The 14,713-nt window shown below is 39.5% G+C and overlaps 1 protein-coding gene across 4 annotated transcripts in view; it reads right to left on the bottom strand.

Annotated features, from left to right (window-relative positions):
• The window catches only part of METTL16 (methyltransferase like 16), a 55,241-nt gene that overhangs the window by 8,964 nt on the left and 31,564 nt on the right, over positions 1–14,713 (bottom strand). For all 4 annotated transcript variants that reach the window (XM_031967806.1, XM_031967808.1, XM_031967809.1 and 1 more), the window contains 2 exons: positions 9,127–9,196; positions 7,924–8,013 (listed from right to left, as the gene is read on the bottom strand). In XM_031967806.1, coding sequence (XP_031823666.1) covers positions 7,924–8,013; positions 9,127–9,196 — 160 coding nt within the window. The remainder of the gene's footprint in view (positions 1–7,923; positions 8,014–9,126; positions 9,197–14,713) is intronic.

Here is a 14,713-nt window from a genome sequence, read left to right on the forward strand (position 1 = left end):
CATTAAAACCTAAAGTCATCATGACAGATTTATTTCAAGTCTTCAAACATCAACAATCTAGTATAGCAGGCAAGGTGCACTTAAATAATTCAACATTTTTAAGTCTAAAAATCAATGCTTTACACTGAGTAATCCAATTTAATGCAGAGGACCAGAGCCCACTTTACAAGTGATGTCAGATTAGAAGGTTCCGTAATACTGTGCAGCTGAAATCAGTCCCCTGGGTCCTTTGCCTGTTTCTGTCACAATCAAACTGTAGAAATTTAATGGTTTATAACATCATGTTATTAGTTATTTGGTAACACTATTCAGAATACAAAGAATGAGAGAGGGTAAGGAATGTTTACAAAAAGTTAAACTAAACATATTACTTAAACAATTTCTTAAAATCTACAAATAGGAAGTTTTAAGATTCCTTAAACTCCTACTTTCACCATCACTTAAAAGATTTAACAATATCTATGAATGAGATGTACTAGACTGGAACATATGGCCCTGGCCTGGTTGTTATATCTGCAGCTCCCAAGAAAGCCATGAGGAAATTAAGTGCTCTGATTTTTAATAAGAGATAGAGAGGAGTAGAGGGAAGAAAAAGTGAGAAGGAAATGGGGAACAGAAAAAGGGGGAGAAAGTGAGGGGTAATGGAAGGGGAAAAAAAAAAGAGAAGATTACTTGAGAAAAAGCTTGAAAATGAAGACTCTTTGCACCCAGGTTCTGGCAGTAAGAGTTGGCAGAAGCAGGAAAATGGCTCAGAAAAAGGACAACTGAAGTGGGAAGGGATACGTCAGATGGAGAGCAAGGAGCTTGGCACCCCTCGAGTACCACTCAAATGCCTCTAAAGCTGTTACAGGGGGAAAAATAGAAACATTCACCTTAGCAACAAGGGCCCGTTCTCTGCCACTCTTTAGATACGGAATTTGGATGCTCTTCCTTGAGAGGACAAAAGGACCAGAGCCAACAAAAGCACTTCCTGGAGAACAAAGATGGGAAAGTCTGGATGGGCATAGTTGGCACATTTTATCAAAAAAAAAAAAAAAAAAAAAAAAAAGCCCACTAAGTGCCTATGCGGCTAAGAAGTCTAGAAGTCTAGTGTATGAACAAATATTGGAATGAACAAAGAGCTCAGAAAAAAAAGCAACCCCAGTCAGTAGTCTGAAGGCAAGCCCAAGAAGGAAATTAAAGTGTATACTGATGGAATAAAGCTACATACATACATACATTTTTTTTTCTTTAAAAGAACGAACCATGCCAGAATTTACATAACCAAATGCACACTGGCCCCTTTAAAGCAATCACTGTGCAGCTATTCCTTAGTTCAAGTCTGAATCATTTAAATAGTATAAGTGAATCACAAGAGAAATTAATTCCAATAGTTTATTGGTCATACTGTCCTTTTTAGAAGAATACAACCCTGTTTCTCCATTCAAAGTCCAAATCCTCATCATGGAACAGGGTTCTTTTCAAAGGTAGTCACCTTAGCCGGGGACCCTTAAAGCACAATTGTGGAAGCTGATTGTCATTTGAGAAACAAACTAGCTAAGTCAGGAGAAGCTCAGAACTGGAGAAATTAACCAGTAGGGGAAAAGTTTGTTTTTAACACACTATAACTAATGGTGCTAATACTTATCAAGACAAGAAGGGATAGTGATCACTATCAGTGGGAAGACCTTCAAAGAGAAAAAAAAGCACAGCTCTTTTGAAGCTGGGTATGACCCAGATTATTTATCTTTTTCACCAACCATGGCCCTGAATGATTTATGGACAACTCCAAAATTTCAAATCCACCTTCAAAGACTTAAGATTTGTCATCATGAAGTTATATTCTGAAGAGATATCTAAAGAGAAATTCCAAAGAAGTTCTGAGGAAGAGGACAATATTCAAAAGGATCATAAACACTGTGAAGTATTTTGGGCTTGAATAGTCAGGGGAAAATTAAATTTAATGTCCAAATTTAAATATAAATTCTTCTCAGATGCCTGGAAAGTATCTTCAAAACATTCTTCTGAACTATTCTGCTCTTTTTTTTTGTTTTTTTTTACTTTTCATTGTTTTGTTTACACTAATGTGAATTACAAAATTAAATACACATACCTTTTTTTTGTTGAGGTAGCCAGATAAAAATCCTCAACATTAAACTAAATAAATAGATAGATAGATAGCCCCAACCCCAAACTATTGACTACAGCAGGTCAGGTATATTAAAAACTGTCTCATGTCATTGTCCTGAAACAAGGCAGGATGTTTAAGGAGTTGTGATCTACGATTTCTGATGTTTGTGCTGCAGGGCAATAATCCAAATACATACATGTAGCTGCCAGGACTCTATAAGAAAGCAGACAAAGCGTAGAAAGGAATAAAAAGGCTTGACCTCTTCCCTCCCTTTTTCTTATATTGAGATTTCAATGAGTTAAAGGAAACCATGCCAAAGCACACAGCCTGACCCCATAGTGTAACACAAACAATAAAAAGGGAGACTAGAACTGTGCTGAGCCTGCCCTGGGGCCCACTGGGCTGCCCAGCCTGCATGCCCCTTCCTCCTCTCTGGCTATCTCCCAAATTCCACCCTTTCCTCAGAGTTCAACCCAAGATTTTAGAGAACATCTAGTTCTCTAGTTTTCTCCCATTTATAATGAATATCACTCAAGATGGCAGTTACTCATATACCACCTCCTACTACAAAAGTCCAAGACATACTTGTCTTTTCTCTCCACCAAAATTATGAATAAACTATTTGAGAATGAGGACTAGATCCTAGACATTTCTATTCCCTATAATTCTAGGAACACAATAAAAACTTGCTGAATTAGAAAGTTGCCTGAAAGCAGAGTCTTCATAACAGTTTATCTAGTGAACACACTGTGGGACAGTGGAAGGGCCAATAACCTAGAAGCATGAAGACTATCTCTATCCTTGAGTAATTTTAAGGGCCAATAACCTAGAAGCATGAAGACTATCTCTATCCTTGAGTAATTTTAACTTACTCTTGTTTTACATGTCTTTTTGTTAAAACTGCATTTTATTTTTCCAAATACATACAAAGATAGATTCCGAAATTCACCTTTGAAAAATCATGTGTTCCATATTTTTCTCCTTTCTTCTTCTTCCCCTTCCCCTAGATTGCAAGCAATCCAAGCAACAGGTGCAATTCCTCTCCATAGTCATGTATGACTTATAAAAATTGAAAAATTCAGTTTAGTCATCTAATTCTTTTGATTATATACCACACAAATGATCTTTTTTATATTGAATTGATTCAAGATGCCAAACTTTAGGATAATTCTAAGTGGTTTCTCAAAGCTAGCCTCTAAGTGACAAGATTGCTATACCCATGTAAGGCTGCTTATGGATCTGTGAAAGATCAGATGCACCCAATATTTAATAGTTACATTCAATACAAGCTTCTGTACATGCATCTCTAAGACAGTTAAAGCATAAACAGTTGGGGATAAAAGAACAATGAAAGATTTGGCATTTGGAAAAATTATTCAACAACTGACTAGGAAAAACAATTTAGATAACAAAGCATATTATTTTTGAAGAATGCCACTAATTATGCTGCACATGTCATTCATTCACAGGTTTAGAAGACTTGTTAATATATAGTTTGTCTTTGCCCTCAAAAAACAACAAATCCAGGATCATTAAATGATCCTGCTTCTGGAGATATGGTTACTTTCCACACCAGAGCCCTAGTTTCCTCCTCTGTAAAATATCGGGATTGGACTCAGACTTCTAAGGGCTTCCCAATTCCAGAGCTTGTAGGTAGAGCTAGAAGAGCTAATTTATCATTTATGACTTTTCATCTTAAATTTCCATCTTTGTACAGACCAAGAAAGCTTCTAATTTCTCCAAGATCTCAAGAAAAATGGGTGGTATCACTGTTCTAAGGGTTAAAATCCAATTCCTTCTTTCCAGATCTTCTCCCTAGTTGAGTAATGATGCTCCACCCTCATTCTGAGTGGACAGCTGTTCTTTAGCCACCTTAACCCTAATAAATTAACCTCTATCCTGTTTCCAGGAACAACCAACCTCATGGCAATGTCTATCAACCTCCCCTGACCCTAGAGAAACAAACTTTAAAAAATTCTTCAAGCAAAAAAGATTATGCATAACTCAATAACTTGTGGGGAAAGGTCAGGGAGATTTTCTTAAAATCCAAGTGTCAAACTTCCTAAACGGACAGAAAGGTGGCTGTTCCCTCTTGGGAACTATAGAAACTATAGAAAAGATATGGGCCAAAGAAGAAATACTAAGTTTCTTGTAAGAATTCTGAAAAGAACAGTTGCTAAAATATGTTCTCTCATCAGAAATGATTCTGCAAAAATTCTATCAACATCAGGACCCGTCTTTTTGTTGCTAAGATAAATTCAGACAACAGGATCTACAAGCTTAGCAAAGACACTTGACTTGGCAGTAAAAATCAGATTTTTCTTAATGTTCAGCATCAACAGAAATGAGTCAGTAGGCCCGGGATAAGTGAAAACAGAAGTTGCCGTAGAAACTTGCATGCTTACACTAAAATGTTAAGGAAAAAAGGAAAGCAAGAAATAGGCCAATATTTCTGCTTAAGTGACTCTCTCTCTAGGCTTCCTCTCTCTGTCTCTGCCAGATTCTAAGTAAGGGCTAAGTGAGGTGAGCAATTCTAAACAACAGGGGTGTGGGGGGGTAAGACTGCTACAAGACAATACAACCACAATCAAACCTCAAACCAAACATCCCCTGTTTGCCCAGCCCACCCCCGGGGGAAAGTGGTACTTGGTATGTTCAGGCAAGAGCAGATGCAGAGACTCACACACACACACACACACACACCCAGTGTGCCAGTCCTAAGAAACTGTTGCCGGGTGACTACGAATCAGAAACTGCCATTTTTCCTGGAGCAGGTGAAGTGCACCTACTGGTACGCTTGGTAACATGGTATTAACTTGGGGAGGGCAGGGTTGCTGAATGCTCTGCACAGAGAAACTTAAAACCTTTAGCAAATGATATTCCTTCCTTTGAAGGAGAGCAGCTTCTCAAAGACAAATTGCAGTGTCCGAAACAGAAAAAGGAGCCTTTGGGCTAGCAGAGACTTTACCAATCATGTGCGTGCATGCGCGTAAACACACACACACACACACACACACACACACACACACACACACACACACAAAAAAAAAACAAACTCTGGTCTCCGACTTAGTATGGGCTCTGCCAGAGCTAATTATCAGCTCTTCTAGCTGGTGTGCCAATGGCTGTGGGAAGCAGGTGCTGTTTGCTTTTATGCAGCTGTCAGGTCAGCTTGGGAAGAAAGCAGTGCAGTCACACTGCCTTTAACCATTTGGGGGCAAATCTTTTTTTCTTTTTTGGAGGAGGGAGGTCAAACTAAATGATCTCTATATGTTTTTGAGGGGAGGTAATTAGGGTTAAATGACTTGCCCAGGATGGTTGTTCAGTTGTTGTTCTTTGTTCTCCAAGAGGATCAAAGTGACGTCATTGTCAGAGCTGAATTGCTGTCATGGCTAAGCAGACCAGTACATGCTCAAGAGTGCTCTGCCTCAGGTCGGACCAGGTAGCCCCTGGGCACATTTGGGGGTTTCTCCCTTTGTGCATTCCCCCATTTCTCCTGAGCTAATCCCACTCTGCTTTGCTCCTAGAGCCCAGCCCCCTCTCTGATGAGGGACCATGCTGGTCCTGTGCCAGTAGCTTCTGTGTCACACCATTAATTCTAAAGTTCTTCAGAGAGACTCTGAGAAGTGTCCCTGTATCGCTTTCTGACCACCCCATGAGCACTTGCCCTGGCTAAGTACTTCATAAAACAATTTTTTGGGCCAGCGTACATTTGGCATTCCAACAATGTGACCGGCCCTACAACAGAATTGGAATGCTTGGCAGTTTAGTTGGAGAAAGGACCTCAGTGTCCGGTATCCCACCCAGCCAGGACTCTTCAGAATCTTCCTAAGACTACTGAATGGAAGCAATTCAGGTTCCTGGCATGGCACTGGTACATTGTCCAGGTTTCACAGACATATAACAGTAAGGTCAGCACAAGGGATCTACAGACCTTTAATTTGATAATCTAATATCTGTCCTCTCCCACACTTTCCAGCCTTCCAAACACTGAGCTAGCTCTGGCAATGGGTGTGTTAACCTCAGCATCAAAGTGGACATCCCTAGAAAGTATACTGCCAAGGAGAGTGAACTTATCCACAGCATTCACAACTTCTCCAATTGCTTTGATAGTTCTACATATGGGTGGTGGTGCTGGCTGATGCTTTCTATAATGAATACATTATCACTTGCCCAGGGTCACAAAACTAGTAGATGCCAGAGGCCAAATTTGATCTCAGGTCTTCCTGATTTCAGGACAAATGCTATCATCTAGCTGTCCTCCTCCTGGGGACAAAGTGCTACTTGTACCCTCTGTTTCAGAAGGAACTGCCTTAAGGATCTTGGTCTGGTCACAGACAGACAGAACTACTCTTCAGGGCTGCTGACAGAGAGAGGGAGGCATTAACTTTTCCAACCAACAAATTCTCTACATAAATCATAGAGAGTAAGCACCTAGAATCCATTTCAGCATCCTGCCAACACCTTCAAAGAGCTGCCAAAAGAGAAGCAGGAAACTTTGTTTCAACTACTGCCCCAAGTGGAACAGCCCTCAAGAGGAGAAAGGAGTTCCCAGAACAACCCTCGAGCTCTCAGGTCATCCATTCAGAAAACACCACCAGTAACACACTAAGTGCTGCCTCCAGCTCTGTTCCCATTTCTACGGCAGACGGGACCAGACACTCGCCAGCCCAGCACCTTCCTATACGAGCTTTGGACACAAATGAGGAGCCTACAGGAATCTACACTAACCTGCTAATTCCAGTCCAATGAGGACTGGAAGCCTGAAGGGCAGGAATGCTCTTGTACCCCAAGAAAAAGGTGAGGAGTCAAGTGCCAGCCCTAAGCTGAGTGTCACGGACCTAGGAAACACACAAAACATTGTGTGAATAAACACATGAGTGCAGAAGTGTGCTACAGCAGGAGAGGGAAAGGGAACTTTGAGTTCCAGACTCCTCCAAATTAGGCCCATTAGTTTTCCCCCAATAGTGCTGGAGGCAACAAATCACTTAATTAATGGCATGCATGGTACCCTGGAAAGAGTTCTGCACTTAAGTGTTAAGGGCCTTGGGTTCAAATTCCACCTCACTGTTTCCTTGTCCATACAATAAAGCGGCTTGGTCTAGATCAAGTCAAGGGTCCTTCCTAATCTGAATCTATGATCCTATGAACCAAATTGTTTTTTATAATGATGTGAAATATAGGAGGGGAAAAACTAAGACTAAAAAGAAAGACCTCCACCTTCCATTCCAATTCTGACAACCAGTTGATTTCTCTGGCACTTAGTGCCTCAGCCTCTGAAAGGAACCTAAAAGCCAAGAAGGAAATATGGCTACCAATGGCTCCTTTCCTAATGCATTCTCCCATAACTAAGGATTAAGATGGCAGAAGTGCACAAAATTACACTGCAGGAACAGCTTTCCAAATGTGTAAGCTCAGGTCCTTCCTGCTCTCTAAGAATTCAAGCCTAAGGTTAGCCATCTTCCAGAAGCCACTCTGCATGTTCCCAAATGCCTTAGAAGAGAAGGAAAGGCAAAAGCCAACACTCAATAAGGGAATTTTCTAAGTGTACAATTTTAACAAAGTAAAAACTTGCTTTTAAAAAGCTATCTCGACTTTCCTATTTAAGTTAGTTGGCCTTCATAGCACATATCTGGGGAAGGAGGCCGGCTCAAAGGGTCATCCAGTCTTAGAGGGCCTGCTTTTCAAATGTGACCCACAGCAAAGTGCTCAGGAAACAAGTGAGCAAAAGCAGGAGGCCCCCTAAGGCACGCCATGACTAAGGCCCACACCTTATGCCAGCAGGGTAAGCAGCAGCAGGGGTTGGTACTTACAGGCACTGTCACATCATCATAAAAGCTCCAAGCCAAGGCCCACCTCATGGTGCGCCCCTGACAGAATTCCGTGTGGGTGACTTTTGGGACCTGGGAGAGAGACATCAGACATCATCAACTAAATAAAGAAATCCAGTCAAAACAGCACAATCACCTACAGTGTCTTAATCTTTCCTAAGTAATGATTATAATCAACTACAGACTTAAATCGGGGCTCTGAGGGCATCTTCCCCTACACTCCAGATGAAGCCAACTCAGAGGTCCCTATGCGTCATCATCCAAACTCAGCTTGTGAGTGAAAAATATGGAGAGCGATCCTTGTAAAATGTGAGCTTTAAGAATGCAGTGCTGGTGAGAAGCAGGAAAAGGAACAGCGACAAGAGGCAGAAATAAATTCCCCCACCTTTCAAGCCTACCAACCACTGCCACCTTCACTGTCACTGTGACCATTGAATTAATCCACACAACCCTTTATTGCAATCTATTTAGGGGATAAAAGCATCCTGCATTGAATGTCCACATATAAGCTATTTAGCTATTTAGCATTCCAAAACCAATTCCCTAACCACTGAATTCAGACAGCCAATGAACTCCTGCTTCAAGTGCAGCATGGTGTCTTTCCCACTCTAGTCACACCAAAAATGTAAAGGGCAGTTTGCTATTCTCACAGTTGATGCACAGGCCAGACAGGTTTTATAACTCAAGTTTTCTTCCACACTGTCACAGAAAGTTCCCCAGTACAATAAACTGAGCTAGCTCTTCCAAATCCATACCATCAGCCTAATATGTGAAATAGTATATAGGGAGCCATGAAACTGACCTTTCTGAATTCTCCCTCTGGGCCTGAACCCTCTATAATAATTATGATTATCTAGTGAAAGGGCTTACAACAGCTTTCTTTTCAAGACTTCTTTCATCTTTCAATACATTTAAATCACCCCTTTCCCTAGCCTCTCATTCCCCACTCCAGCAACCCCTCTTTTAGCTGCCTGCTGGGATTTTTCCACCCCACAATATAAAAAGCTGCCCCAGCCTTGAGCAACCAGACAACTGCTTTTCCATTCCTCTTGTGTCTGCAATGTCCTGAATCTCCAAGGGGATTCCCATAGGCTGGTAACCACTGGCTTGCTCACAACCTCTGCCCATGTTTGGGGTCCCATGCCATCTTTGTTTCTGTTATTGCTAACACAGACTAGAACTTACCCCTTGTATCCGAAGCTCTTCCTTCAAGGGAGCCAGGCTGCATTTCTTCCCAAGCATGCAGCTATACCATCTAGGACGAAATCAGGCAATTTTAAATCATTTTCCCATTCTAAAAATACCTCCTTCTCCCCCTGCAACTCAATGAAAACAAATGGAAAACTGCAAAGACATTAACATCAGTGATAATGACAAGATTCACATTTAGTAATGCCCCTAGAAATGACAGAAAATAAGCCCAACAAATGAGACAAAAAGGGGCTTTGGACTAAGAGGGAAAGGTATAGATTCAATGTGGGGAAAAAAGGAGAAGGAAAGCAGAGTTATCATTTTGTTTTTTTCCCCCCCTTTATAACAGTAGCTGCCTCAAAATTCAGAAGCACAAAAAGCTTTATATTATACTAAGGAGGAGGAAGGGTCTATGAGAGTCAGCTCCAGGTTCAATAGACATGAGGATTATTAGTCTGCTTGGTTTCATATATGGGTCATTTCTTTCTCTCAGGAGGAGAAAAAGTAAGTCAATGAATAACAACAAAAATTTTAAGACTCCAAGCACAATAATATAAAAGGACTCAGACATCTGCAAGGAAAATCCAAATCCATTAGTCTTTGTAAACTGAGAAGGAGGGAGATAAAGAATTCCCCCCACCTTTCAGAGGCAGTAACTATCATCTCATTTATTTTTCTCAGTTATACCAGGCAAATCCAGAAGGATGGGGAAGAAACATCCATCAGAATAAGGGAAAAAACTCAACTATAGAATATTTTTCACTAAATGCAATTTTCCCTTATCCCTTTAAATTGGTAGCAAGCACAATACTTTATTTGCATCACTAATAACACAAAAGCTATTTAATGACTCATAGGAGATTCTCTAAGATAAGTGGTCTGCACAGAAAAGGTAAGAAATGTTTTTGTTCAAAATGCTTGCCCTTGCTCTTTCATAGGCTAAGCAATACTTTCCTACCCCCTACTTCTCTCTAACAATAGTAAAGGGCCATGTCCACTCTTTCTGATTTATATATGTTTGGCCACTGAACCCAGATAGCACCAGAGTTGAGCAAGTGTGGGTGGTAATTTTGCACAGCTCTCCCTCAGTAAAATCCAATTCACTTGCACGTCATCATGGTGATATCACTTCCTTGATGTCATGGTTCTCTTTGAGAACAAACGGCAAACCATGACAACAGCACAAAGATTATAAGCTTGTCCCTATGGGTACTTCTGTTCTGTTCTGCTTCTAAAGAAATTTATATTAGTTTATTTATAGGTTTAAAACAGGTTGTACTTTTGTCTGCTTTTAAAAGTCCATAAGAAACAGGATGTTACCTCTTTAATAAAATTGAAATTTGGAGTGAAGAAAGTTAAGTCAGAAGATTAGCAGAGAGCTGTTCTGGAAATCTCAGTTAAACTTTTTCTTTCTTAATGAGAGCACAAAATCTCAGAGATCATCTAGAAGAGGACTTCTTAAACTTTTTCCACTCATGATTCCTTTTCACCTAAGAAATTTTTCCATGATCTCAGGTATATATAATAGGTGTACAAATCAAACATTTAGTGATGATAAATCATAATTTCACAATCCCCACATTCAGCTACATGACCCTATATGGGGTCTTGGCCCACAGTTTAAGAAACTTTGATCTAGAGACTAAAGGAACTTCTTCCATGATCCATTGAATAGCTACCAACAAAAACAAAAGCTACAAAGACAAGCAGCTTTCTAGTACACTTGCAAGGAGTGAAAGTGACCTGTCCAGAGTCATGCAGGTAATTACAGCAAAGCTAGGATTGGAACTCAAGTCTCCTGGCTCCTAAGCTCATTAAGAGCTCCCCAAAAACTTCAGAGCAGAAAAACAAATCTTGCTTAAATGGAGAGAGGGTAAAGAGTAAGGAGGAAAGGACAACTTTTCAGCTTATAAGAAAGTCTGTTTTCCTAATAAAGAATAATTCTTTACAAAAAGAACATGTGAGGCACTGTTATAGCACAATCTCATTCAATTATTACTTTCTGAATAAAGTTTAATAAATGGCTTGCATTTATATAGTGCTATTTAAAGTGCAAAGTATTTTAAGTTATTTCACTTGATCCTCATTAAACCTAGGAGATAGGTGTTATTACTTTGCATTTTGCAGCTGATAATATTGAGGTGGACAGAAGTTAAATCATTTGTCCAGAATCAAGAGAGGTACTAAGTATCTGATATAAGATTTGAACTCAGGTCTTCTCGTTTCCAAGCTTAATGCTCTTGGCCAGTACTCTTGCTAATGGCATCTTGGCCAGCTGCCTCCTCATCTAAATAAGGACGCAGAATAAGGGCTTAACAACACCGAGTACACACTCTTCAATGATGGGATTCTTATACTTTTTGCTCAACTTCAGTAACAGACTTGCCACCAATTCATTACAACATCCAAGAGTCTAATCTACCATCCAAACCATTTACAATCTTCCCTGAATGCCAAAATGTGGATTATTACAATAGCTCCCTTTCACAGACATTACACATGGTGAATGGATAGTTAAAGGATCACAAAATGAATTCATATTGTCTCTCTGGTAATCTGTTGCTATTTCATAACCAACTAGATTGTATACATCACCCTGTTAAAATGCCTTTTTTTTTTTTTTTTTTTGGGCTGAGGCAATTGAGATTAAGTGACTTGCCCAGGATCACATAGCTAGGAAGTATTAAGTGTCTCAGGCCAGATTTTAACTCATGTTCAAATTCTTCAAGGAAGCTACTTTCTCATGCGTACAAAGAGTATACCAAAAAACATTCTTTAGCTATCACAACATTAATACTACATGGGCTACATGGAGAAACTGAAATCCCTTTCAGCTCTGATGTCCTAAGAGTCTAGGAAGCAAAGATCAAAGGAATGAAAGACATCAGTCCTACATGTCTGTGAAATTCTAATTCACAAGAAAAGAGAACATATCTCTGACTATATTCTTTAAACAGGAGTAATTTATTGAGTCTATCAATGTCACTGGAAGACTGTATTAAGAAGCTGTGTCATTAGAAGGTAAAATGGTAACTAGAAAAAAAAAGATCATTGCATAAAGTTTCTCTGAAAAGTGTCTCATATCCAAAAAAACGATTACAAATTTATAGCAGCAGCCATTTCCCAACTGATAAATGGTCAAAGAGTATGAGGGTATGAACAAGAAAACCAAGCTCTCAACAACCATGTGGGAAAAAATGTTCTCAATCACTAATAATGAGCAAAATGCAAATTAAAGCTACCTTGAGTTCAGATTCATCACAATGGCAAAGTTGTTAAAAAAAGGAAAATGACAACCACTGGAATGGCTGTGAGAAAACAAATCCAAACTATTACACTGTTAGTAGAACTGATGGAGAATTGATACAGCTGTTCAGGAAAACTAAGCTCCAAAAGTTACTCAAGTGTGCATACCCTTTGACCCAAGACCACCATTTAGGCCTATGGCCCAAAAGAGATCAAAGGAAAAGAATGTAAATGGACAAATATATTTATAGTAGCTCTTTTTCATGGAGTCACAGAATTGAAAACAAAGGAGGTATTCATCAACTGGGGAATGGTTGCTCAATATTATGTGAAAAGAAATGATGAGTGTCTTTTTTCCCTTTTGATCTCATGTTTTTTGATGCAGCATCTATGAATATGAAATTATGTTTATAAGAATTGTACATGTTAACCTATAATAGACTTGCTCCTGTCTTGAGGAGAGAGGGAGAAAAATTTGGAACACATGGTTTTGCAAAGGTACATTCACCTTTGCATGTATTTGGAAAAATAAAATACTATTAATTTTTTAAAGCAGCATTAGTAATACTCAGTTGTGAAGATCAAATGAGAATACAATTAAAGTGTTTTTGGGGAAAGCTTAAAGTATTATATTTAAAAAAAAAAAAAGGAATGATGAGAAGGATGGTTTCAAAAAAACCTGGGAAGATTTGCATGAACTGATGCAGAGTAAAGAGAGAACCAGCAGAACAATTAAGACAAAACCGTAAAGACTACTTTGAAAGACTGAATACTGGTTAATGAACTAACCAGTCATGATTCTAGATTGATAATGAAGTCTGCTGCCTGAGCATGTATGGGACTCACATTGCAAAAGGAAACGTTTTTAGTCAATGTACTCCACTGGGCAATGACAAGTGAGAAAGCTTTACTTTACCATTTTCAGGTGGGGGGGTGGGGGGTGGGGGAGAGAGGAAAACCGAATCACATACATGGGCTGTAATGATCAAAGTTATGATTTAATTATTTTCCCCTACCACACTTTCCTATTATTGTCAGGGGGATCATTATCCTTTCAAACATTCTCTACAATGCCCCAGAAACCTCTATGTGCCCTTAAACCCCATTCTACTTAGGAACCTCACACACTAGAAGCACTCTCCACTGCTATAACCTCTCTTCCTCTAATTGGTTGGCTACATCCAGAATCTCTTATTTTAAGGAGAAAACCCACACCGGCTCTATCTTCATGCACTCTCAAGTCTTACCAGACTTCCTCTACAATGTTCTCTACTCTGGATGCCTTCATCATTCCCCCTCCACCACCACCTCTTTTCACCTTTCTTTTGCATATTGTCTTTCCCCATAAGTTCCTTGAAAGTAGGAATTTTCTTTGTATTCCCAGTGCAATGACTGTAAGCTATAGATAAATGCTTACTGAAGGCCAGATTGGCATTAACTTCTCATTCTTCATCTCACACATCCTTCCATATCTCTTGCCTCCATTCCCTCTATTTACACAGCCCTCATCCTAGTTTAAACCTTCACCAGTTCTCTCAGTCTAACAACCTTGGAATGAGCCTTCCTGTCTCAAGCATTTTCCTCCCCTATCTACTTTTCACATATTAACCAAAAAGCCTTTTCTAAAGCAGAAGTTTTATCATTCTTTCCTGCCTCCAATGCATCTCCTCAATAAAACCCAACAGTTCCCATTAGCTCTAAGAGCAGATATTATTTCATTATTATATTCGTATTTCTATTTTTTTAAACATTTTCTATTTTTTTAAAATTTTGTTTAAAAAGTTTTTTTAAACATAATTTTTAGCACAGATGCACATGCATATAATTGATAAGTAAGTACACATATTCTGGATGCTCACTGCACCAACATATTTTGACCTCATTTGTATCCATCCTCCACACAACTGCCACAGGGAAATTCCTCAAGTGCAGGTCTAAACAAGTCTTAAGCAAGTTCACTGGCTCCCTATTTCCTCTAGGACCAAATATAATGAGGACAAATTGCATGCTCTGCTAGGCATTTAACCTGACCTCTTCCTGCCTTTCCAGTCTTCTTACATATTTATGGTCAAGCCATGCAAGTCTACTTGTTATTACTCTGCTTTCTGATGCTTGTAATAGGCTCACTCCTTCACTTCTACCTAGGACATCCATGGCTTCTTTCAAGAGTCAGTCAAAAGGCAACTTCCTGAAGGACTTCTGGAAAGCCTACCTCCCCTTCCAAAAAAGAAAATTACTAGTGTCCTCTCCTCTAAAGATTCCTTTTTTGTAACCCCAGCATTTAACATAAGTCCTAGAACATGCTAAAGAATCAAATAAATTGATCAAATAAATT

The sequence above is a fragment of the Sarcophilus harrisii genome, chromosome 4 (genome assembly GCF_902635505.1).
Source record: "Sarcophilus harrisii chromosome 4, mSarHar1.11, whole genome shotgun sequence".
In the NCBI taxonomy this organism is placed as follows: Eukaryota; Metazoa; Chordata; class Mammalia; order Dasyuromorphia; family Dasyuridae; genus Sarcophilus; species Sarcophilus harrisii.